The sequence below is a fragment of the Verticillium dahliae genome, genomic scaffold (assembly GCF_000150675.1).
Source record: "Verticillium dahliae VdLs.17 supercont1.13 genomic scaffold, whole genome shotgun sequence".
Classification (NCBI taxonomy): Eukaryota; Fungi; Ascomycota; class Sordariomycetes; order Glomerellales; family Plectosphaerellaceae; genus Verticillium; species Verticillium dahliae.
Window position 1 is genome coordinate 660,853 of NW_009276944.1, and position 24,076 is coordinate 684,928.

Sequence of the window (24,076 nt, forward strand, 5' to 3'; positions counted from 1 at the left end):
TCTTCGCTTTAATTCCGGGCTCACCGACTGCAAAAGAAAGGTGGTCGGACTAAAGGCTTTCGAACCAATGGCCGAGTCTACGAACGCGGTCGTCTCTGGCAGCAAAGAGGAGACGGCGGACAAGATGAGCCTGCACCGAGCAGTAATGCGCGGCACTGGCTTCTGGGACTGGATGAGAGGCATTGATCCCGCCATCAACATGACCTCAGGGCTGGTAGCCATGTCCATGACACGACAACCACTGCCAAAACTGCGCGAGCTTCCTGTCGTCAACTTTCTGGACATCGATGACGCCAATTATGTGAATGCGTTGCTTCACGAGGCCCTTCCCAAAGACCAAGTTAGCTTAAAGGGCTACTTGAGCCATCGCCCTCTCGGACTTGGTATGATAACTGCTGTAAGTCATCTTCGCCCAAAAATATGGCACTGTTGATGCTGATTGTATTCAGGGACCTGGCTTTGGCAAGACCACAGCCATCGCCACTGCAACACTGTGCATGCAGGCCAAACTAGACCGCATCTTCTGTTCTGCACCAACAAACGTGGCCGTCGACAATTTCGCCGACCGCCTGGATCAGACAACAAGCAGTGTTTGCAAGCGCTACAATACCGGCAAACAACAAGAAGATCCGACTCGTATGCGACACAGGCTAGTAGTCCGCGCATACAGGATGCAAGACGAGTTTGCCGCCGTCATGCACCTCCTCCGTTATCCAATCCCCGAAAGCGATCGTCCGCGAATACCCATCGCAAAGACCTCAAAATGGCGACTCCACCTCTCGATCTCGTCTTGGTTGCTAGCCGTGCTCGGCTCGCGGGCGGTCGGTGTCAGGGAACTCACACCTGACGACAGCGAGGGATTGTTCAGACTGCGAGCAAGCATCGAAGAAAGGCCACAGTACTCTAACCTTCTCGCCGCTGCCAAGGATCAAATAGGCTGGGATGACTATGTCCTTTCGGGCGTTTTGCACAAGGACGCCGGGCATACACTTCTCAAGGCCATCATTGAAGCGGCCGATATCATTTGCACAACCCCTTCCATGGCTACCGATGACGTCTGTAGGGAATGGAGGACAAGTGTGGCACGTGGAATCGCCATCGATGAAGCGGCGAGCATGACCCGCGCCGATATCGCCTGTGTCTGGGGCAACTCTCTACTTCCTTGCTTCCTCGCTGGCGACGATAAACAGCTCCCTCCCGCCATCATGACGGGCGACGAACATGACTCGGAGGGCAACATTTTCCACAGATTCGTTGCCGACGGCAAACTGTCAGCGCTCGAGTACCTCATGGGAACCGACCTGCCCGTCTACCGTCTCAAGACCCAGCTGCGCATGGGATGCGGCTTATTTGACGTGGTCGCGAAGGAGATATACCCCGAGGTTCCCTTTACCTACGATACGTGCTGCAACGTCAATCTCGACAAGTTTGCTGTTGGCCGGGACCTCGAGTCGTATGCTCGAGAAAAGTATCCCACCCTTGTTCCTGCTCCGTCTGGCACCCTTCAGCCTATTTTTGTACACTGCGAAGGGTCCTCGGTCCTCGACAAGTTTACCGGGTCAAAGTATAGCAGGGATCAGATCAAGATCGCCCTCGACTTTGCCGTCGACCTCCTCAAGTTCCGACCCGGCATCACGTCTTCCAATCTCGTGCTCCTGACACCCTACCTCAGCAACGTCGCCCTCATCGCCGCCATGCGCAAGTCGCCAGAGTATGCGGCATCGCTGATCAATACGCGCCCAGCATCAACCATTGACGGATTTCAGGGCCAGGAGGGAGATATTGTTCTTGTGGTCATGAGCACGAATCGGCAGTCGGGGCCCGGCTTTCTTTGCGAGGCGGCGCGTCTCAATCTCGTCCTGACGCTTCAGAGGTCCGGCCTGGTCATCTTTGGTGACCTGACAATTGCCGTCCCGATTGCCATAGTGGCAGCAGAGCTAGGGGCCCCACCGAGTGAGGACAACAGTATCGACAAGAAGGGCAAGCGCAAGCGCAAAGGCAAGGATGATCTCCCCATACGGGTGTATCACTCCGATGGGAGTGTTGGCTTCAGCAAGGCGACTGTCTTGCGTAATGTTTTCAGAACCCTGAGCACAGCAGGGCGTTTCGTCACTATCAAGGCAATGAAGCTGGAGAAGGCATAGGCTCTATGGTTGAGTTCTGTTCATTCAGGGTTGGAATTCATTGGGTAACCCATTTACCAGTATCCTGACAGTTGTTCCATGATGTATGGACGTTCAGTGTACAGGGAGTCACCGCTGCTGACCACAGAGGATAGAGCCAGACATACGCTTGGCTGGACAAGTGGCAGATAAAGATCGCATTCACGTAAATGAACATTGTCATCATCTGCTGGTATGTATACATATCACTGCATGAATCACTACGTAAATACACTAACACTTCTCTCCTGTTGCGTTCCTCAATTGTCGCAATGAGTTAGGGTCTATAGAGGTTCTGTCCACTTCTCTGTTTACGACAGCCGCAGGCTCAAGCCATGCCGTACTTTTAGGTCTCTCAAGCCAAACCTTGTCGGAACCGAACCCGAACGCGATGACGAAGGGGCTTAGCACGCGATGAGAGTTGGTTCTAAAATGGGGCGCTGGGACAATAGTGCTGACAGGCTGACGACGGTGCCGAAGTTCCGATCAGGCCTTATGAAGACGAACATCCTTCAAATATCGAGACCTGGCGACAAGGTTGGAAGAATCTTTCGTCTTCGCTGTTCAAGAGAAAACACCTCTGAAAAAAAAAATGTCGAAAAAGGCACCAGAGAAGAGCGAGCCTCAAGACGGCGGCGAAGCAGGGTACGAACCGCGTCCCCCAACCTACGAGCCAGGCGGCCCAAGCCAGGACACCACCATTCCTGCTGTCACCCCTCAGGCCGAACAGGGAAAACCCCCTCAGCAGTCAGACCAGGGTCCAACCGCTGAAAGGCCATTCGATTTCCCAGCGCCACCATCCTCCGCGCCAAGCTCAGCTCCACGGCATTACATCGTCGTCCCGCAGCAGAGCCCGGAGCCGGCGTCGCCTTTTCTCCAGGCTTATGCGCCGAGCCTCCTGGCGCGCGGTATCCCGGCGGAGTCCTGGCTCTCATTCCTCGATACGCTATCTGCCTTCCTTGCGGCCAAGGTTTCGGATCGCGCCCTGAGCCACGCCGGCGACATAGCCAGGCAGCTCGGCAAGGGCCCCACCAACAGCTTCAAAGGTGTCTATGCCCACGCCAAGAACGTCGGCCAGAACATCACCAAGCAGGCCCGGCGCGGAAACGTCGTCGGTGCCACGGTCGGCGCCGTCGGCGGCGCCATCTCCATCCCGCTGTCCGCGGCCTTCAGCGTCATCGGTGCCGTCGTGTCGATGCCCGGATCGGCTCTCGCCGCAGCGTCGAAAAAGCCGGCTTCGCAGAGGGACAGGGCCGCTGCGTACCTTGCTGTCGCGAACAAGGACTGGTTCCATTCTAGGGGGTTGGACGCGGCCATTGTGACGACAGTTGAATTGGAGGAACTGACGGGCACGTCGGTTCGTGGAATCCTGGCTCCTAGTTCGGGAGATGGGAAAGAAGTCAAGACAGTGGAGGAGCAGCTGGCGGCTTTGGAGGCGTCATTTGCGAAGCTCGAGATGATGGGCTCGGGATTTCCCCGTTTGGAGATTGCTAACGAGACGCTCTGGGTCGTGTTGAACCCTGTGTAGCTATCATGGCTTGCGTCCGGCAGTTGAGGCACCCTACGCTCTGCGCGCTATTGTACAGTGCAGCGTGAAGAGAAATGATTGTTCATCGTCCAATATGTAGTGTATGAGCAGCGTACCACCGCTGTATTGAAGCGTACCACAGCCCACCATGTCCACTGAAACATCCCGAGAATTTGGTGCATCGCCCCCTGGCCAAGCTGTCGGTTCGCCCGGAACCTGGAGAAGTACCCAGAAGCAATGTTGGTCTCCCCTGTCGAGAGGATACCCTCGTGGTTCTTCTGGTTCCTCCATGTCTGTTTCTTGATTGCTGATCGTTAGCTGATCGCTGTTTTAGCGATTCAGACACCCGGTGAACCGGCCGACTACTGTGAGGGGCCGGTGATCCCGGCAAACCCGGGTACCATGGCCATGCCGGCACGACGGCAAGTATACTTGAGGAGCGATAGTAACATCACTTACAGGCTCAGTTTATTTGACAGTGCTGGAACATATAGATTGGCAGTTGTGGCACCAAGGAGGTCTTCCCCGAAGCCTCGCAATCGCTGCGATTCTGCAAACTTGACCACCTGAGCTCCGAAGTCACAAGACCTTCATCATTTTCACGTACACCCACGGTTCAAAATGAGACTCATTGTCAGGCCAGACGATAGCTCCTCTTCTGCCTACGTCGCGGGGTACATATTGGGTATGCTCATGGTCTTTCTACCTTCCGGCTTGCCCTTTCCATGACGAGCCTTCAGCAGTGTCTGACTGTCGCACGTAGATCGCATTCGAACGTTCGAACCCACCCCAGAGAAGCCTTTCGTCCTTGGCCTTCCCACGGGAAGCAGCCCGACAGTAGTGTATGAGATATTGGTATCAGAATATAAAGCCGGCCGCATCTCTTTCGAGAATGTTATCACTTTCAACATGGTGCGTCCAAACCCAGCCAGCGCCCCCAATCCTTGGTAATAATCGTCCGTCATAGGACGAGTACATTGGTATTCCTGAGGACCATCCCGAGTCATACCACAGCTACATGTTCAAGAACTTTTTCTCCCACGTGAACATCAAGCCTGAAAATGTACACATCCTTAACGGCAATGCGCCAAACCTGGATGAGGAGTGCACACAATACGAGGCCAAAATCAAGGAAGTCGGTGGTATTGAGCTGTTTTTCGGCGGTGTAGGTCCCGATGGGCATATTGCTTTCAACGAACCTGGATCCAGTCTGGCCTCTCGCACGAGGGTGAAGACCTTGGCCATGGATACTATCCGCGCCAATGCGCGGTTCTTCGACGGCGACATTTCGAAAGTGCCCCAAATGGCGCTGACTGTAGGTGTCCAGACCATCATGGAGGTATGTCAATGATCTCTCGCCTCTGCCACTGCTTATTTGCTAAACGAGTGCTCCAGGCCAAGGAGGTTGTGATTATTGCCAACGGCGCATCCAAAGCCGTGGCGCTGCAAAAGGCTGTCGAAGGCGGTGTCAACCACATGTGGACTCTTTCTTGTCTGCAGCTGCACCCATACTCCATGATTGTCGCGGATGAGGATGCTTCGTTGGAGCTGCAGGTTAAGACTGTCAAGGTAAGAACTCCTGATTCATAGCCATGACCTAATTCTGACATTCTGCTCTCGCAGTACTTCAAGAGCATCGAGAAGGTTGGACTTGGCAGGGGCTTTGAGCAGAAGCTTCCTTTGCGACTTCGAACATGGTCGCTTGCTAGCCCTCCCCAGACCCCTGATCACAAATCACCAGGCCCTGCTTGGGCTGATGATCACCTGGTTGAGTTGACCCCAGACAGCATGTCATCAAGGATCGGGGCGTGGCCTACAGTTTGAGCCCTCTGGAACGCAGATACGAGATAAGAATGTTATAGATGTTGTTATATCTTGAATTAGGAGTTGGCGTTCTACTATCAAGGATGGCCCTGGACATTTGTCAATATTATTTACCCAGATTGATAAGCACGGCACTTGCGCTGGGGTTGCGTCCAGCTTGCGCTTGTACGCATGCAACAGTAACGAAGATCAGAACACGGCATATGTCCAGAAAGAATTTTCTCATTGTAAAGGGCCATCCAAAAAGGACATATCAAAGCCCGCGTCGAGACTAGACTGGTCGAATATGTACCAAGAAGTGTCAAAGGTGCCGTCCGGCTCAAAGCTCATGGCATCGCCCATCTGAGGCGTGCTGAGCCCTTGCAGTTTCGTTTCTAGGCGATTGGCCAGAGCACCATGAAGGTTGGAATTGTGTTCGTGGGCCTCCTGAAGCCTTCCTAGGTGAACTCTTACATTCTCGAGATCTAACGCGCATTCATCAGAAACTGGTGCATCGCATGGAGTGAATGCAGTGCTAACTTACCATCAGGTTCGCCTACCCCGCCATCGACCCCTTGGATCACGATCAAAGCCGCCCACGTGATCATCACAAGGTCAAAGTTGGACCATATAGACGAGTCGGCCACTTGCAACTTGACAGCCGCCCGAGCCGAGACCAGAAGTTCATGTTGCTCTTTGGGTGTTGTGTTGGAGAACAAGTCGCTGCCGCGGGCTGGGAGGTAGATTGACAGAACCAACAGGCGGTGGAGGACGTATTGTCGAAACGTGAGTTTGCTCTGGTTATCTGCCTCCTCGTTTCGAGCACCAAATTCCACCAACCAATCATCCAGCTGTCGGGCCCAGTCTCTGATGACGGCCGCATCAACACCACTGAACGACGATGAGTCGGACGTTGTTGGAGTATCACTCGTGAAGCAAGCCCAGATGGTCGGCAGGCCCCTGCCTGTAAAATGGGTCAGGCCTGTATGCATCATGCGTGACAGCCTGTAGAGTTGGTCTTGCTGGGCTATGCGGAGGCGGGGAAATGGTGCTACCACTGGGATCACAGGGCAAGATAAATGAATGGAGGCGTGCTCCAGATCTACAATCTGTGATATTCATGAGTTACCACTGCCAAACTCGTCACACCACGTTGTTGAAGGTGGCTTACCTGCAGACCAGTAAACAACCTTTGCCACTCAAGCGACTTCTCATCCATATGAGGGGGACAATGCTCAAGAATTAGGCGGTAAGCGACAGAGATCCATATCCCTGTCTCTTTGCTGACGCCCTCCCGAAGGAGACCAGCTAGAATGATTCCGAGGATTGTCTGAAATGCCCACTCTTCGGCCGCGCTTGGGTCTTTTGGCACCTCCCCGATCTCACTGGAGGGCATGCATAGCTGCGCAATGGCATTGCACAGGACAATGAAGTACTCAGCAGCATGTACAACCACCTCATCCGACCCCCTCATACTTGAACAGTATAGCATCGCAGCTAGCATCAAGGGCGTTGGGGATGAGAAGGTCTGTTTGGTGGGGAGAAAGTGCAGCCCGAGCATCGTGTTGTGAAAGCTGCAAGCACACTGGATTAGTATTATGATGAAGTGATCGCAGAGATGATGTCTTTTAATTACTCACCTGAGCCAAAGTCGCTTGATCAGTGGTTCTTCCCACAGCGGTGAGGTGGTGCCTGCAGAGCATGTATTCTTGAGCACCTGAATGGCAGGCCGCAGTGGTCGAAGGGAAGAATCCTCAGGCTCCGGACTTTCTAACATAGTACCGCTTTGTGTCTCGTTGTGGAGGCTATTCTCTCCGAGAGCAGTCAACCCCACATGGTCTTCAAGCCTTTGTAGCCGACGAAGTATGCTCTCGTTGAGCTGCGATGATCTTTCACTGCGATGAGATGCGTCACCGGGAGTGTATCCTTCGGTGTACGCAGCGGCCTAAAAACCACGTTTATTCATGTGAGAAGCTTTTGCACATCGAAAAAATGCACGAGGTATCGTGTTGGTGACATTTAGGAGGGCACTTACATTAGCTCGAGGCACAAACACACAAGACACGCCGGTTCGCAGACACCTTCGACAAGATGGACCCTCGTCAATTCTGCATTTCATCTGCCCGATCTGGTCAGACCGCGTGGCAAAAGACAGATTAATTCAGCATCGCAATGCGAACCTTCTGACGTCGACAATTCACTGATGGGCCTCGGTCAGCGTCATTTGCGAGCCTGAAATGGAACTTGGGCCGGCGGTCTCACCACAAGCTTTCCGCGACTTCACCGAAGCCTGAGCCTCTGGCACAGCCCCAATTACAGACGCATACTGATCGTCGGGTCCCAGTGGAAGAGGTGCCATCGCTTGGCAGGATTGTGGATTGCGCGGGGAACGTTGCAAAGACGATCACGTACTGCTCCAGTCGGAGGAGGTGCCGGTGGTTTTGCAAAGACTTCGTTCTTTTCTCTCCGGTTCGGCCGGGTCGTCCACATTTTAGTGTAATTGCTCAGTGATGAGCTCGGATAAGAATGACTCGGGCACCCGACGGTCGCGCACCTCGGCTCGCCATTGGGTAGCAGTTGATTTACGCCTATCTTTGAGGCCGGGCCGGGTTTGCCGGGTCTACATGCTTACAGGCGGTTTGCCCCTTAATCACGTACAATTAAGGGAGCCGGTAAGAGCCTATCAAGGAGGAAACCAGCTCAGCATGGATGAGGTAGTTACTTGACGGAATGGACTGAGTTGAGACCTTGCGACTATCTCGATAAGCCTCCTTCGCAAGGCTCCTCCATCATTGCAACCTACCTGCGCAGCTGAACGCCTACAGGCTGCTTGTGATGTCCACCGCCAAGCATCAGGATGGTGCCACACAGCAGCCCCTAGACCCAACGGTAAGGGCAGAAGTCATTGCCCAACACTTCGATGTGTCTTCTGAGATCTTATCAAGAGGCACTGAACATTTTGTCAAACAACTTGGTATGCATCGCCTATGACTGTACCCGACTGAATTGTAGTTCAACTAACACCCACCTAGGAGAGGGCCTCTTACAAGATGGGACAACACTGCTTCAAGTTCCGTCATATGTCACTAAATTACCCAATGGATCGGAGAAGGGTGTCTGTCTCGCAATTGACCTGGGTGGGACCAACCTGAGAGTTTGCTCTGTCGAATTGCATGGCGATTCCACTCATACTCTTACTCAGTTCAAGACCGCAATTCCCGCCGATTTGATGACGTCGAAGACGTACAAAAGCTTTTTTGATTTCATTGCGAGACACACCGAGGCATTCATGCAGGAGCACATGTCCACGCAGCTAGATTCCTGGAGACAGATTATCATGGATGGCAGAGTTACTGACGAACTTCGACGACAACACCTTCATTCCTTGGGATTCACGTTCAGCTTCACTTTCGACCAACATGCCATCAACAAAGGCACGCTGATGTACTGGACCAAGGCTTTCAGCATAGAAGATGCTGTCGGGCGCGACCCGTGTGCTATGCTGCAAGAATCTCTCGACAGTCTTTACCTCCCGCTCGAAGTAGCAGCTCTTGTCAACGACACGGTAGGGACTTTGGCCGCTCGAGCGTATGCCTCGCCTAGTCATTCGGAGACTTTACTGGGTGCCATTTTCGGCACAGGAACGAATGGTGCCTATTTTGAAAGAATTCAAAACATAAAAAAGCTGCATGCACAACCAGAGTTCTCAAACACTGACCCGGCGGAGTTCATGGCGCTCAACACAGAATGGGGCGGGTTCGACAACGAGCTGTCGGTTCTGCCCACTACCATTTATGACGAATCTCTTGATAACGCCTCAGTCAATCCCGACGACCAACACTTCGAAAAACGCATTTCAGGACTTTACTTAGGGGAGCTCCTTCGAAGGGTCATGCTGATAGAGATGCAATCTGCCACGCCAGTCTTCAAAATGACGGTGCCTTTGACATCTAATCTACACTCACCGTACTCAATCGACAGCTCGTTCCTCTCCGCCCTCGTTCGGGACCAGAGCTCAGGTCTTGAGAGCGCCCAAAAAGAGATAGTGGAGATCCTCGACGCCAGTCAAGTCTCTGCAAAGGACGCTGCGGCGCTACAGATTATCGCAGCATCTATCGGACGGAGGGCTGCAAGGCTATCCGCGATCGCTATCGCTGGCATCGTGGTCCAGTCAGGTCGACTGGACAGCAGGCCAGAAAAGGCCATGGTCACTCAACGGCCAGTTGCACGGAAGTCGCTTCTTGCGCGTCTCTTGTGGAGTTTCCACAAAGCCCACAGTGCCTTCGTCCGCTGCGTTCGTCGTTGGCTCGTCAAAAGCAAAGATGAAACCAAAGCCAACGACGAGGAGGTATCAGACTCGGGCTATGCCAGTTCCGTTGACCAGGATGAACCGCTACCAGAGGAGGACATCATTGACATTGGGGTTGACGGATCACTATTTGAGTTCTTCCCGGGCTTTGAAGCTCACATTCGAACTGCGTTGAAGGAGATTCCGGCAATCGGCATAAAAGGCGAGAAACTCATACGGATGGGCACCGCGGCAGATGGGAGCGGTGTGGGAGCAGCATTGATCGCATGGGCATCCAGAGAGTCGTAATCGTCATCCATGGCTTTTGCCACAACGCGCGTAACTACATAAACATAAGTGAACAAATCATAGACCTTCATATGATGGAGAAACAGGTTTATACTTACGTTGATACTCGTTAACGCATGCTCTGACACTCGATACGTGGCACTGTATTCAGGGAAGCATCGCTGCTGGATCATATGTGAAGCCGCTTATTACGATCGGCCCCAAAGGGGCTTAGTGACAGCCCTCATACGGTCGTAAGTGCTATACGGCAGCTATCCAATTGAGCTAAAAGGATACGTATCAAATCAACGTCGTTAATTCAACTGGGCTGCATTCATAGGGGTATAGGTCACAGCCTATACGATATCACGGGTATAACCCATAACACCGCTGACGACTACGTCACAAATACGAATGGCAGTCACCATATCATCATTGATAGATGGCATGCAATGTAATTACTAACTTCAATTACTATGTAAAGGCGCAGAAGCCTGTTCTCGTGTATTCCTCGACATCAATACTGCGCTTTACAGGAGATTGACGTCGAGGACAATGTTCGGTACTCCGACAAAGCCTGGAGGCATCGAGTAGGTAAAGTTCCAGAACTCAAAGTCGCGAAGAAGGGAGTCGCTGCCGCCATAGGCGCCAGCGAATGAAAGACCATATGTCTCGTTCACATTGCCCGAGACCTCGACCTTAAGACCCTGGACATCCTCCCAGCTCCCAACATTAGGCTTGTTGGAAAAAGTGGCGACAACAAGGCTGAAAATAGAGCTGGCGGTACCGTAGGGGTATGTCAGGCTCAGCTTGTTAGGGCTGACCTCGACGTCGAGAGCCTTCTCAGTGGGGTAGAGCTAGATCATGTTAGTCCTGCAACTAAGAAAAGAGAGTTTGGTTCAGGTCTTACAGAGATGAACGCGATCTGGCTGCCGGTGTCCCACTGGATGACGGCAGGGTTGAACGCCTCCTGGTTCCTTGCTGGGCCGCCAATCACGATCTCGTCAAAAGACTCAGCGCCGATAGTGAGCTTCTCGGACAGCCAGGTAGTGATGTTACGAGGAACAGTATCGAATGGAGGATATGTGGCTGTGGCTTTGAACGTGTGCTCGCCCTGAAAAGTTCCGAGTTTGGACACAATGTCTTCGGGAACCAGGCTTTTATGCGCATCAGCGAGCACGGCAAAGAGGGGCGCCCAAGCGTAATCGGCCGCGTGGGACATGACTTGAGGCTGTGACGGTCAATTATCTGTTCGGCCAGACTATAAAGAGTAAAATTTGGCTTACCTTGGAAATCAACGAAGAGTTCTCCTTGCCGATCAGAGTCCAGAACCACAAAGCCATCAGGCTCACGTAGCGGTTCATGTCGTAACCGTACGAGCGATCCCAGGGACCGGCCATGTTCTTCATACCAGGGTGCCAGAGATCAGAAACAGCCTTCCAGGTGTGCTCAATCATGCGAGGGCCGTTCTTCGTCATGACTGAGTCCTCGGGCAGATACTTGCTCCACAGCACGAGGCCGAAAAGAGAAACACCCGTGTAGGTTCCCGAGTTGAATTCGGAAAGGGTGTTGTCAAGGTTGAAGAGATCGATGATTTCTTGGGCGTACCTCTCCCCGGACCTGGTCATGTTGCACTCTTTGAGACGGCGGCCGGTCCAACCGGAGACAAACGCACGCATGATGGACTGTGAACAATGTGTCAACAAAGTGCCCGAAGATGGGATTGCATGTTACTTACAGGATTGCTGTATGCGGGATACAGGTTGTCTTTTGTCTTGTCCAGGTTCCCGAAGCGGTATTCGTCGCCCTTGGTGGCATTGTAGAGCGACTCAAGGATTAGGCCCTGAGTGCTGTTGCTCACTAGATGGGGAAATTCCTCCATCACCATGACCAAGGTGGTGCCGACGAAGCCACGCCAGTTGGGATCCCAAGTACCATAAATAGACGGGGGGTACTGGGGAATCCCAACATAAGGCTCCTCCGGCTCTTGCTGGTAGTTACCGAACCTGCAGTGTGTCAGGGCACATAACAATATCACAAGATCAGGACCATTGACTCACCACTCTTCTGACTCAACCCTGTACTGGCCACGGATGGTATTGGTAATGATCTTATCGGCCTCGGCAGCGTCATTGCCTTCGTTTCGAGCCAAAAGACCCAAAGCGTACCAGACAGAGCTTCTAGTCTCGTGCCGCAGAGCAGCAGAGTTGCTGAAGTCATGCAAGTAACCGGCATTGGCGTCGTAGTAGTCGTCCATCCACTTCATCGACTCCAGAAGGAGGCCTTGCGCTTCAGGTGTCAACGACTCAACGTAGGGCGAGGCGCCTGCGGCAGTACCCGCCAGGGCAACGAGAGCCCAGGGGACCATAATAGAAAGAGACGAACGCATTTTGGCAGTCTATGACAGGAACCGGAGGGGAGGACTAAGGAACAGAGTGCGGTGAAGCGAGCTCGGATGCTACATCAAGCAGGGGCATCATGGCTTCAAATACCAACGCCGATCGTAACAGAATAGGTTAAACTGTCTTGTGCGTCGCCTGGTAGTATCGTCGGCACCCCACAATTATCAAGAATCAAGGATTGAGCCCATATCCCTGATTGTGGGACCCGTCCCAACCTTCCCCGCAAGAGCCGCCGTCATCGGTCATTCCGGTGGGAAGGGGTCGTGTGTTGCCATGTTGTCGAGGAGTATCCTCGGACTGGTAATCCACACGATGTGACCCGACAATGTGACAGTGTGGGGGGCCGGAGAATCACTTCACAGCAGTTATCGACCCGGTCCGGGTTTGCCGGGCACCCCTCATGCCCCAACCATCCGAGATAGCAGCTCCTCATGGGTCGACCCAGATAACCCATGATAGGGGTCTAGGGTCCAGCGGGGAATGAACCCAGAATTGTGTCCATAGACCTACTCATTATCTTTGCAGGCGTATCACGCGACGATAGAGCTAAGTGTGCCGAACATCCGGCACACGACACTGAGTATGGGGTCGGTGAACCGGCGCAATGTTTGACGGTGCGACATCTCGGATGTACTCGTCAAGTTAACTATAACTCGTCCCATGTGCCCGGTTTCTACTCTTGACCCGAGGAAGAGTGCCACAAGGTAGAACCCCAGATTCACACCCCTGCCTCCACAACAGAAAGCCAACAGCGTGCAACAAACAAGATGAGTTCTCCCGACGGCAACATCGCGGCGGCGCCTAGTTCCAAGAGAAGCCTGGAGGCGACCGACATGAAGGAAACGGTAGACGCCGATGAGCTCCGGCTCGCCCAAATGGGTAGGTTGGCCGTTGCTGCGACTCTGTATCGCATCGTGATACACGGGTACTCTAAGTTCTAATATTGATTGGGTCAAAGGCCATACCCAAGAACTCAAAAGACATTTCAGCACCCTCAGCCTGATTGGCCTTGCTTCCACGACGACCATTTCCTGGACCGGTCTGGGTCTGGGTCTGATCACCGAGATTGGAGCTGGCGGTCCCGGCGCTGTCATTTACGGCTTCATACTCGTCACAACTCTGCAGTGCTTCCTCGGTGCTTCACTGGCCGAGTTTGTCTCCTCGTATCCGACCGAGGGAGGCATGTACCACTGGATCGCTGCTGTTGCGCCCCGGAGGGCCACCGGTCCCCTAAGCTTCTTCACAGGCTGGTTCAGCGTGCTTGGCTGTATGACGTTCCATACATGATGCAAGGAAACGCTGATCACTAACAGTCTTTTTAGGGATTTTCACCACTGCTTCGACAAACATTATCTACGCCCAAATTCTCATGGCATTGATTGCTTTGTACAACGAGACCCTTGAAATCAAGGCTTGGCAAACGTTCATCGTGTATCAGGGGCTAAACCTGATCACGGCCAGCATCGTCATGTTCGGCAACCGCATTATCCCCGGTCTGAACAAATTCTCCTTGTTTTACCTCCAAATCGGATGGCTCGTAGTTTTGATCACCGTGGCGGCGTGTGCCCCTACGCACCGCAGTGCAGAGTTTGTCTTCGGGACATGGATCAACAATACCGGTTGGGAGAACCAGGTCATCTGCTTCATCACCGGTCTCGTCAACCCTCTGTATAGTCTTGGGGGCTTGGATGGTGTCACTCACATCACCGAGGAGATGCCCAACGTAAGTCACCCGTGAGTTAGAGGTACCGCATGAAGCAGACAGCTAATTCCCGTCTTACACCAGCCGTCGCGCAATGCCCCTCTTGCAATCGCAATCACCCTGACCATTGCCTTCTGTACTGGCATCACCTATCTCATCACCCTCATGTTCTCCATCCAGGATTTTGACGCACTTACCACCAATAACACGGGCCTGCCGCTGGCGGAGCTCTTCCGTCAAGTCACGCAGCACGCAGGAGGCGCGTTCGGCCTGACTTTCATCTTGTTCGTCGCTCTGGGCCCTTGTGTCGTCAGCTCCCAATTGAGCACAGGCCGTGTCTTCTGGGCCTTTTCTCGTGATGGCGCCATGCCGTTCTCCAGGATGTGAGTCTAGTCGCTCCCAATGACATGGCTGAGAGCTTTATCGCTGACCTTTTCCTCACGCAGCTGGGCCAAAGTGCACCCTCGACTCCAAATCCCCCTGAACTCGCAGATTGCCGTGACTACAGTCGTCGCGCTCCTCGGCTGCCTCTACCTCGGATCGTCCACAGCCTTCAACTCGTTGCTTGGCACTGCCGTTACGATCAACAACATGTCCTACATGGTCCCAATTCTGACGAACCTCCTCACCGGTCGGAGAAACATGCATCGTGGCGTTTTCCACATGAGCAATAGGGTCGGCCCGATCGTCAATACAGTCACGGTCTGCTGGCTCACATTTGCCATCGTCTTCTTCTCGTTCCCCTACGTCCAGCCGGTCACTGTCCAGAACATGAACTATACTTGCGTCGTCGTTGGGGGCCTCGTCTTACTCATTTCGGGGTGGTGGTTCCGGGTGGGATCCGAGTATACTCAGACAATGCTCAAGGCGAAGGAGGAGTAGGATGGAGTGTGAATCGGGAGTTACGATGGAGTTGCAACAACAATTCCATTAAAAGGCAGTTTCGGCACATCAGGCGGTAGTTCAAGGCACTCAGTTTGGGTCACCACAAAAGATGGGGTTCAACAGCTTGCTTAACAAACAATATCCTGTCGTGCGGTTCTTGGGTGTTGTGACGTGACGAGCAAAAGCAAAAGTATTCCGAACCAGGGAATCGAACCCTGAGCCTGACGGTGAGAGCGTCAAATGTTAGCCATTACACCAGTTCGGATTGTTGAGTATACATAAGAAAGTTGCAATTATATTCTGTTATCATGGCGAGCCTACTTCATTCCTCTCACTACAACACATGTTACACTCTGCGATACAAACTTCGCAGTTGGACTGGACGGTTGAGCTTCGTCGCATCGAGAACGAGAAGCAGAAACGATCATTTCCCTTCTAGCTAAAAGCTTCATTTGGGCCGTGTGGGGTCGACCGTCGGGCCGGGTACCGCCGCCCTTCAGACAGTATCGCGAATCTGTGCTCGGAATAGTCTGATGTTGTGGGACTTGTCGGGCGTCCTTGTGCTTTGGTCGCGGCTGACGTTCTACCCCGCCATCGGACTGGACTGTACAGGCCTAGCCCGTAAGATTCCGTCGCAGACGGCGAAGGTTTGCTAGTGATACAAATGTGAAGGAGTTAGGGAGGTCAATCAGTAATCAGATGGGACGTTCAACTTCGCATGCCATGCGCGGTATGATCCAGGTCGTGGGCGCCAGGAGCAGCAGTAATTGGCCTACGAGCATTTGTCTTTCTCGGATTGAACGACTGCCGAATGCCTAGCAGCTTCTTCGTCGTGGGCTAAATTTCAGCCTCCTCAACAAACACAAAGCACAAGTCGAAGACTAGCGACCCGCCGAGAGGATTGCCCGTCCGAGTACTTGTCAGCCGGCGCGCCCCCAGGGCACCGGTTCAATAGTGACATGAGGGGTGGGCACGCACGGCCGCGACAGCTGGGCTTGCCACGAGTCATTCTGGGGAATACGCCCCGTGGGGCTGAGAGGCAAGTCGGGAGCTTTTGGTACAGGTAATTCCTTCATTTCCACCTGACTGGCTTTGCGGCGAGTCGTCTCGCGAACACCGGAAGTCGTTCCCCGAGCGTCCACCCTGGCTATTACATGATCCTTGACCTTACTTGCCAACGGGTCATCCTTCCGCTTCTGCTTGACTCTCGTGGGATGCTTGCCGCATCCACATCGCCACCACTTGTCAAAAGCCACTGCATGGTGAACGACTCGCGCCTGTGATACACGACGACAGCTCTGTCATTGTGTTGGTGGGTACGATCGATCAATTTCAAATGGGACTAACATGCGTTGATGGGGCATGATGTACTCGCTTACCCCTGAGAATTGTCGATCCCTCCTTAACGTTTTCGCGAATCGCTGTGCCGGCCGCCTGGGAACAGCAAGGGCTGATGATCTGGGTACCAACCGACCACCGGAGAAAAGCCCAACATGCACCAAACCGATGGCTCGGTCGCTTGGTGAGCGGTGAAAAGTTCCTTACGCTGACAACTCTGCGAGCCATGGCCCGTCGGCAAGTCGCCTTCCCTGTCTCCCTTCCAAAATCCCTAGTTGCCACGCAAGAATTGCTCGCTACAAGATCCAAATGTGCCTGCCGGGGACACCTCCTCGTGAAGAAACTCCGCCATGGGGACGAGCTAAGGCGTCGCTTGCAGATCGAGACTCAGGCCCAGGCTCTGGACCATTGCCTGCCAGCCAACGAGAGCCATCTCCACTAGATACGCCAGTAACGCCCTTGCTGGGTCTGGCAACCCTTCGTCCGATAGAGTCAGACTTTTGTTAGTTGGTTTGATCTGCCTGTCTTGGGACACCACACCGACCCCGGAAGACGGACTCGACTCCTAAAAGACCAACGTCCTCCTCCCCTTCTCTCCGCGTCGCGGTTCGTCAAAGAAGAGTGACGCCCAAACCTTTTTCCCAAAACGACGGCGATGGTCTAAGCAGGTTGAACCCTTCGCCAACCAGGAGTTGAATTGTGTTCATCAAAGCCGATCGTCACGAGGTGGACGACATTCTATCACGCTTCAAGCAACGTCACTCCTCACAATGAGGTTCTCACTGACAGCACTGTGTCTGGTCGTTTGGTGTACGTTGGCTGCAGCCCAAAACACTACTGATCTTCCAGCCTGCGCAGTAAGACTCCCCCCACACTACAGCCCTTCGTTGCGTCACGATACTGGACGACTAATCACTCCGTAGACATCGTGTCTCGGCATTGCCCTTGAGCGTTCGACATGCGCAGCTACTGATACCGCGTGTATCTGCCAAGACAAGCCATTGCAGGCCAGCGTGCAGGGTTGCGTGTTGCAGTCATGCACCGTCAAGGACGCTTTAGGTTAGACCTCCCTTGACTTGATCAGAGGTCAATAACATATACTGACGGACACCATCCAGTCAACCAGAACGTCACAGCGACCTCTTGCCAAGCTCCTGTGCGTGACCGCTCCGCCAAGTTCAACGCCATTTCCACCTCCCTCGGCGCGATATCAACTACCGTCGTCGCTCTCCGAATCGCCTATCAGCATTTTGCAGCCCCGACAAGCCTGGGCCGCGATGACTGGTTCATCCTACTTCTCCTCTGCGTCGGGCTTTCGTCAACGTTTCTCAACTCGTTCGGCTTCGTGTCGAACGGCATTGGCAAAGATATCTGGACCGTGCCTTTTGAGAACATTACGCGGTTGATCCAGTTCTTCTACATCCAGGAGATTCTCTACTTTGCCCAGATTGCCCTCCTGAAGACGTCCATCTTGTTCTTCTACATGCGCATCTTCGGCCATACCGACATCAGAAAGTTTATATGGGGCACCATGATCTTCAATGCCGCCTTTGGCGTCGTCTTCATTTTCATCGCCGCCTTCCAGTGCAAGCCCATCAGCTATTTCTGGACCTCGTGGGACGGAGAGCACCAGGGCCATTGCCTCGACATCAACGCCATTGTCTGGGCCAATGCCGGCATCACCATCGTCCTCGACTTCTGGATGCTCACGCTGCCCCTGTCCCAGATCACGACCCTGACGCTGCACTGGAAGAAGAAGATTGGCGTCACCCTCATGTTCTGCGTCGGCACCTTGTGAGTTCCCCCACCCGTAGCCCTCCGAAGCCGGGGTACCTAATAATCGTTTTCTCCCAAAGCGTCACCGTCGTCAGCATCCTCCGTCTGCAGACGCTCGTCGCCTTTGCCAAAACGCGCAACCCGACGTGGGATCAGTTCGGCATCCTGACCTGGTCCACGATCGAGATCAACGTCGGCATCATCTGCGCCTGCATGCCGTCCCTGCGCCTCATCCTCGTCCACTTCTTCCCCCGCATCCTCGGCAGCACCCGCCAGGGCACCTCCGACCTCTCGCGCTACTACGTCAAGTCTGCCAGCAACACGGGCAACCACCGCAGCCGCAGACACTTCGGCACCGAGTCACACGCTAGGAGCAGCAACCGGGATCGGGGGGATGCCGAGTCGGCGTCGTCCGACGGACCGGAAGGCGTGTCCCAAGGCATCATGTTCACCAAGAGCTTCAACGTCGACTTCCACGACGAGACGCGGCTTGTGCCGATGAAGTCTTTGGACAGCCCTTCTCCTCCAGATCCGACGCATTCCAAGCCACAGGGCCCGGAGGACAATTGGTAGCGGAGCTATAGATTTCTGACGGAGCAAACGGAACAATTTCAATTTTAATCTTCTCAGACTGCTACAGCTGAGGGCATAACGACTTGTAAGGGCATAGCGACTGGTGAATGTGATTCTTATCAACAAACAACGGATACTGTCCAGATTATGGTGACGCACTGATCCTTCGGGCCAACGGAATTCTGCGCATGAAGAAATATTTTCCCAGGGCCATCACTCGGAGTTCGGACTTGACCGCTTGGCCTGGCTGCAGGTGGTCAACACATATAGTTGGCAGAGCTTTGGTGGCCAAGTCGCGTGTACTAGGCGCTTCCTTCAGATCATCCATGACACCCGCAGACGTGGAAGGGCAGTGATTGCGGAAGAGGCTCCCGGCCAGATCCCAAGAGTTCAAGGAATATGCAAGTCTACCGCCGGCTGAATGATATATTGCAGTTCATCTATTCAGATTTTCCCCTCCCAAATGCCGGATGTACCACCAGCAGCGCCTTCTTTGACAGATGTATGTTGACTTCCAGGGTCTACTTTTCCAGCTGCTGTGACCAATGCAACCAGACGATCGTAGCCGGACAGCGTCGCTCTCAAGCTGAAAACCCATACACGTAGTGCGTCTCACCTTCTTCCCACGCATCTAGTGGAAGAGCATTCCATGACTGTGTATCTGAGGTTGTCCAGCGCATTGGAGGGCTTGACAACAACATGGCAATTGTTGTCACTCAATACAGGTACTTCGTGTGAGCTGTGTCAGTGCCAAATCCTTCAAGGGATGCCACCAATGCATTCATAATATATGTGGCCTTCACAGCACCGCTGATAAAGCCCACAACGGCAGCATAAGGCTCATTTCCAGGCCCTGGCACCTCGATTGAGTCAAGCCCGTGACTCGGGCTGCGAGCGCTAGCCAGGTGTCAGCGTCTAGAGACCCTCAATGGCCCCAGTATAGCCTGTCGAGCTTCCCGAAATGGGCGTCGTCTTTTACCCGGCCTCCTCACCCGGGCAGTCGCGTCGCCCAAGTTTGGGGTCGCGCACTATATGTATACATCACGAGAAGCATCATAGAGTGGCCTACAACTAATAGGGCCACGGACCAGCCCTCCGCACCGCGCCCAATGTGCCACCGCTCGCCCGCCGCTGCAACCCCCCGGGTCGTCCAGCGCTTGGCAGCTGGGGTACAGCGTCGCATCGCGCCTCGGGCATTTCGACTTTTCAGCCTCTCGAGCGCCACTCTTTTCATTTCCAAGTCCCGAGTGCCGTTGAAATAGCCGGGCAGAAGCCCATGTCGCGTGTGTCATCGTCGGGGCCTGGTGACTGAGGCTCTGAGCTGTCCGTGACAGGGGGGGGGCCTCTCTTTCGGGTGCTTCCCATCTACTCAAGACAGGCTGCGGGGTTTTAGGCTATTTGCCGATGCCCACGTCCCCCTTGCGCCTTGGTTGTTTGCAGGACATTCGTCGCCTCTTGGCTGCGAGCCCGTGAGCATCATGCATTCTGTGGATGCATGTCAACATCCAGCTTCGGCGCCGCCTTGCAATCGCTAACCGGGTGATTCGTACCACAGACATGTAGGCACCCGTTCATTCTGTCTCTTGAAGGCCTAGATCACGGAGCGATTGTGGCCTCGCCTCAATCGAGACATGGAGCCCGACGGAGGATGTTCCGGGGAGATCACAGGGGCATCGCAGGGGTTTTCTCCCAACATTGGCAGCTGCCCCGAGCGCGCCATGAACATGGTTGTCCCGGGCTTCCGGGCAACGGGGATAATGATAAGGGGGGCGAGAATATAAAGAGAAAATCTTCGCGACGTTACCCTGTTCGTCGACACCGATTGACATCTTTTCAACTCTCTTTTTCATCACAGGTCGATCTTGTCGCCATGGTTTGCTTCTCTTCCCTCTTCGTCGCCGCGTCGGCCATTGCCGGCGTGTTCGCCAGCCCCGTCGACCACGAGCAGCTCGCCAAGCGCCAGAGCACGCCCAGCAGCCAGGGCACGCACGACGGATACTTTTACTCATGGTGGACCGACGGCGGCGCCGCCGCGACCTACACCAACCTCGCCGGCGGCGAGTACAGCGTGAGCTGGAGCAACGGCGGCAACCTCGTCGGCGGCAAGGGCTGGAACCCCGGTAGTGCTCGGTATGTTGGGTCTGTCGTGAGATGAAGCGCGCGAAAACTAACGCATCGCAGCACCATCACCTACTCTGGCACCTACAACCCCAAGTACGTTCGAGCTGTGACCACTGTGATGTATGAATGGTCAAGGGGCGCTAATGCGACCAAGCGGCAACTCGTACCTTGCCGTGTACGGATGGACTCGCAACCCTCGTAAGTATCATCTGACCGATGACGAGATTTTCAGAACCATGGCTAACTCCTCTAGTGGTCGAGGTAAGCAGAGCCGATTCTGGGCGTGGTCTAGCGTTCATGCCCGTGACATGTTGTTAATCCCTTCTCTCTCGGCAGTACTACGTCGTTGAGAACTTTGGTGAGAGCATGGCCCGCCCGGTTCGATGAAAGTGAGAGACTGACCGGGACACACAGGCACCTACAACCCCTCGTCCGGCGCCACAGCCCGTGGCCAGGTCACGCACGACGGCGCCCTCTACCGCCTCTTCGAGAGCACGCGCACCAACCAGCCGTCGATCGACGGCACCGCCACGTTCCAGCAGTACTGGGCCGTCCGCGACGTCAAGCGCACCGGCGGCACCGTCAACATGGCCACCTTCTTCAACGCCTGGACCGCCGCCGGCATGCGCCTCGGCACCCACAACTACCAGGTCGTCGCCACCGAGGGCTACTTCAGCAGCGGCTCGGCGCGCATCAACGTCGCCGGCGGCGGCGGCTCCACGCCCTCCCCGCCCTCGACGCCCAGCCCGCCCACGACCCCGAGCCCCCCGCCCGTCACGCCTCCTCCCTCCGGCGGCGGCAGCGTGAGTTGAGCCCCCGTGCAGGCGTGCCGTGAGATGAGAAAGATTTGCTGACGAAGAGGTATGTGCAGTGCGCCGCTCGTTGGGGCCAGTGCGGCGGCTCAGGCTGGAACGGTGCTACGTGCTGCTCTGCCGGCACCTGCCAGGCTCAGAACCAGTGGTACTCCCAGTGCCTGTGAGGTATCCCGAGACCAAGGCAAGAATACATGGACTTCAGGATCTGTAGGGGCGGGCACATCCAGTGAAGCTCGGCATCGTGCTCGTCGGCTGGGGAGTGGACTTCGATTCTTTGTATGTATGAAAGATGATATCGGCGCTTGCCGGTGTCTCGTGCTGCACATAAGATTGACAACATCAAAATGGATCATCAGCTGTGCTGAATCTGATGCACTGCCCTGGCTTCACCTGGTGATATGTCAGAATTGGCATCAATCATGAAGTGATGTCTCGACGCACGTACCCGATCATGCATCGCGTCATGGTGCCAAATATGCTAGATGTTTCGTCAGTGCCAACACTCAGCTGCGACCAAACATTGTCCTCTCGGACATCATGTGCAGCAGTCCGACGCCTATTCAGACATCAAGTCTCAAGTGCCGCCATGCGAAGGGCATCTGTCGCACCAGGTTGGGTTCAAGCAGCGTGTAGCAGGCCCAGCGAGCTTGAGGGTGTGTATGCCAGAAACAGATACGAAGTGAAAAAAATCGAGTCAATGACAATTTAACAGGTCCCAGGAACTTGCAGATCAGCTGAATAACAGCAACGCATGCAAAGGCATCCCCCTCAATGATGGATGATCTCCATTCTTCTCCGAGGCGTCACGGACATGCATTCCTTTTAAGCCCCTCCAAACATGCCGCGTACTTGATTGAACACCTGGGGAAATGACGAGATAAGGATCAGCGTCACGAATGAGCCTGTTCAATTGGCAATGTCTCGCCCGGGGCTGCCTTTGTGGAAAATCCCCAATTTCCCTCCCTCGACTCATTCCTCAAGATGCACCTCCTGGTCCCCCCACCCCACGGCAAATTCCCATCACGTCCCCCTCCAGAAAACACGTCTATAGACACTGCGAGTACCACTGGTTCTGAGCCCGGCAGGTGTACGGCGAAGCGCAGACGGTGCACCCCGTCCACCCCTGCCCGCCGCACTGCCCCCACCTCGCCGCCGAGCAACCGCCAGGCGGCGCGGCCGTCGTCGTAGCGGGCGGCGGCACAGCGACGTTCGTGGTCGTCGTGGCGGGCGGCCGGACGGTGGTGGTCAGCGGCGGCGGGCTGGTGCCGCCCTGGCCAATGCCGAACCAGCGCATGTCCTCGGCGCCCTGGATGGGCACGCTGTGGCTGACGGAAGCGCCCCAGAGGCCCTGGAGCCTGTCGCCGTAGATCTCGCGCACAAACTGGCTGCTGGGGCCGGGACCGACGGACACGGGGGTGCCAGGGTAGCCAAAGACGGCGCTCCACTGCTTGATCGTCTCGTTGTAGTTGCGCGGGTAGAGGGTCGTGTCGAGGGCGCCGTGGTAGATTTGCATCTTGGGGCGCGGGCCGGTGTAGCCGGGTCGCATGTTGCGGGCCGTCTGCGCCCACAACTCGGCGGAGAAGACGGCATTGCCCTGCGAGCAGGTCGAGTTCCAGCCGTTGACGGTGCCGGTGTAGAAGCAGCCGGCGGGCACACCGGCGTAGGCGATGCCGGCGGCGAACATGTCCGGGTACGTGGCGGCGAGGACGTTCTGGACAGGTCAGTTTTATTGGGGCCGTTTGCCGTAGAGGGTCAGCGTACGGTCATCATGGCACCCGAGGAGGTGCCGGTCACGAACACACGGGCGGCGTCGCCGTTGTGCTGGCTCAACGTCCAGCGAACCATGTTGGCAATGGCATTGCTGTTGCCGCCGCCTTCATACGTCAGCGACGCCGGCGATGAGACGTCCCAGCAGGTTCCGCTGTAGGGGCTCTCGGGGTAAATGACAATGAAGCCGTGCTGGTCGGCAAGCTGGCGGTACGGCGTGCCGCTGAAGTAGGCTTGCGCAGTGCCCGAGCAGTAGTGGACGGCGACGACAATGGGAGGCGTGGCGACGACATTGTCAGGGACGTAGATGTACATTTTGGCATTCGAAGGGTTCGCGCCAAAGTTGGTGATCTGCTGGAGCGACGCAGCTTGCGCCGTGGCACAGAGGGCCAGGAGACCGGAGCCCAGGGTACTGAGGAAACGCATGGCGACGATACACACACAAAGAGGAAGCAAAGACCTTGGAGATAACAATACATTAGATTATGGTTAGTCCACTGACACATTATATACACGGTATATATCATGGACAGCGTGGAGGTTGCGGAGAACCTGCGGACTATGGTATTCCGGGTTCCTGTTGCGTTTCTGGGGGCATCAGGGTCGAAGCATGCCCCTCACGACTCGC

General features: G+C 54.9%; 10 protein-coding genes and 1 non-coding gene across 11 annotated transcripts; 7 read left to right on the forward strand and 4 right to left on the reverse strand.

The window, feature by feature from the left end:
* Positions 1-67: 67 nt before the first annotated feature.
* VDAG_06157 (uncharacterized protein) lies at positions 68-2,144 on the forward strand (the record flags this gene model as incomplete). Its single annotated transcript, XM_009659171.1, has 2 exons — positions 68-397; positions 450-2,144. The coding sequence occupies 2 exons, from the start codon at positions 68-70 to the stop codon at positions 2,142-2,144; spliced, it is 2,025 nt and encodes a 674-aa protein (XP_009657466.1).
* Positions 2,145-2,754: 610 nt separating this feature from the next.
* VDAG_06158 (uncharacterized protein) lies at positions 2,755-3,690 on the forward strand (the record flags this gene model as incomplete). Its single annotated transcript, XM_009659172.1, has 1 exon — positions 2,755-3,690. The coding sequence occupies one exon, from the start codon at positions 2,755-2,757 to the stop codon at positions 3,688-3,690; it is 936 nt and encodes a 311-aa protein (XP_009657467.1).
* Positions 3,691-4,311: 621 nt separating this feature from the next.
* Positions 4,312-5,514, forward strand: VDAG_06159 (glucosamine-6-phosphate deaminase; the record flags this gene model as incomplete). Its single annotated transcript, XM_009659173.1, has 5 exons — positions 4,312-4,375; positions 4,454-4,602; positions 4,658-5,029; positions 5,086-5,259; positions 5,314-5,514. The coding sequence occupies 5 exons, from the start codon at positions 4,312-4,314 to the stop codon at positions 5,512-5,514; spliced, it is 960 nt and encodes a 319-aa protein (XP_009657468.1).
* A 222-nt stretch (positions 5,515-5,736) lies between these two features.
* VDAG_06160 (uncharacterized protein) lies at positions 5,737-7,983 on the reverse strand (the record flags this gene model as incomplete). Its single annotated transcript, XM_009659174.1, has 7 exons — positions 7,756-7,983; positions 7,674-7,693; positions 7,529-7,612; positions 7,134-7,438; positions 6,880-6,968; positions 6,038-6,457; positions 5,737-5,951 (listed from the first exon to the last, which is right to left on the reverse strand). The coding sequence occupies exons 1-7, from the start codon at positions 7,850-7,852 to the stop codon at positions 5,737-5,739; spliced, it is 1,230 nt and encodes a 409-aa protein (XP_009657469.1). The 5' UTR covers positions 7,853-7,983.
* A 195-nt stretch (positions 7,984-8,178) lies between these two features.
* On the forward strand, positions 8,179-10,090 carry VDAG_06161 (glucokinase; the record flags this gene model as incomplete). Its single annotated transcript, XM_009659175.1, has 2 exons — positions 8,179-8,467; positions 8,526-10,090. Exons 1-2 carry the CDS (start codon positions 8,329-8,331, stop codon positions 10,088-10,090), a joined length of 1,704 nt encoding a protein of 567 aa, XP_009657470.1. The 5' UTR covers positions 8,179-8,328.
* A 428-nt stretch (positions 10,091-10,518) lies between these two features.
* Positions 10,519-12,458, reverse strand: VDAG_06162 (uncharacterized protein; the record flags this gene model as incomplete). The annotated part of the gene is made up of 5 exons (XM_009659176.1): positions 10,519-10,926; positions 10,980-11,300; positions 11,356-11,754; positions 11,808-12,075; positions 12,130-12,458. 5 exons carry the CDS (start codon positions 12,456-12,458, stop codon positions 10,600-10,602), a joined length of 1,644 nt encoding a protein of 547 aa, XP_009657471.1. The 3' UTR covers positions 10,519-10,599.
* Positions 12,459-13,238: 780 nt separating this feature from the next.
* On the forward strand, positions 13,239-15,055 carry VDAG_06163 (choline transport protein; the record flags this gene model as incomplete). Its single annotated transcript, XM_009659177.1, has 5 exons — positions 13,239-13,350; positions 13,430-13,738; positions 13,794-14,194; positions 14,258-14,556; positions 14,620-15,055. The coding sequence occupies 5 exons, from the start codon at positions 13,239-13,241 to the stop codon at positions 15,053-15,055; spliced, it is 1,557 nt and encodes a 518-aa protein (XP_009657472.1).
* A 196-nt stretch (positions 15,056-15,251) lies between these two features.
* On the reverse strand, positions 15,252-15,323 carry VDAG_20174. Its single transcript has one exon. It is a non-coding gene; the product is annotated as a tRNA-Glu (tRNA).
* A 1,843-nt stretch (positions 15,324-17,166) lies between these two features.
* Positions 17,167-18,745, forward strand: VDAG_06164 (CFEM domain-containing protein; the record flags this gene model as incomplete). Its single annotated transcript, XM_009659178.1, has 4 exons — positions 17,167-17,199; positions 17,320-17,455; positions 17,515-18,190; positions 18,253-18,745. The coding sequence occupies 4 exons, from the start codon at positions 17,167-17,169 to the stop codon at positions 18,743-18,745; spliced, it is 1,338 nt and encodes a 445-aa protein (XP_009657473.1).
* Positions 18,746-20,615: 1,870 nt separating this feature from the next.
* On the forward strand, positions 20,616-22,053 carry VDAG_06165 (endo-1,4-beta-xylanase A; the record flags this gene model as incomplete). Its single annotated transcript, XM_009659179.1, has 7 exons — positions 20,616-20,875; positions 20,927-20,959; positions 21,021-21,064; positions 21,099-21,127; positions 21,203-21,224; positions 21,281-21,669; positions 21,738-22,053. The coding sequence occupies 7 exons, from the start codon at positions 20,616-20,618 to the stop codon at positions 21,843-21,845; spliced, it is 885 nt and encodes a 294-aa protein (XP_009657474.1). The 3' UTR covers positions 21,846-22,053.
* Positions 22,054-22,726: 673 nt separating this feature from the next.
* On the reverse strand, positions 22,727-23,874 carry VDAG_06166 (acetylxylan esterase; the record flags this gene model as incomplete). The annotated part of the gene is made up of 2 exons (XM_009659180.1): positions 22,727-23,392; positions 23,443-23,874. The coding sequence occupies 2 exons, from the start codon at positions 23,872-23,874 to the stop codon at positions 22,727-22,729; spliced, it is 1,098 nt and encodes a 365-aa protein (XP_009657475.1).
* Positions 23,875-24,076: the final 202 nt, after the last annotated feature.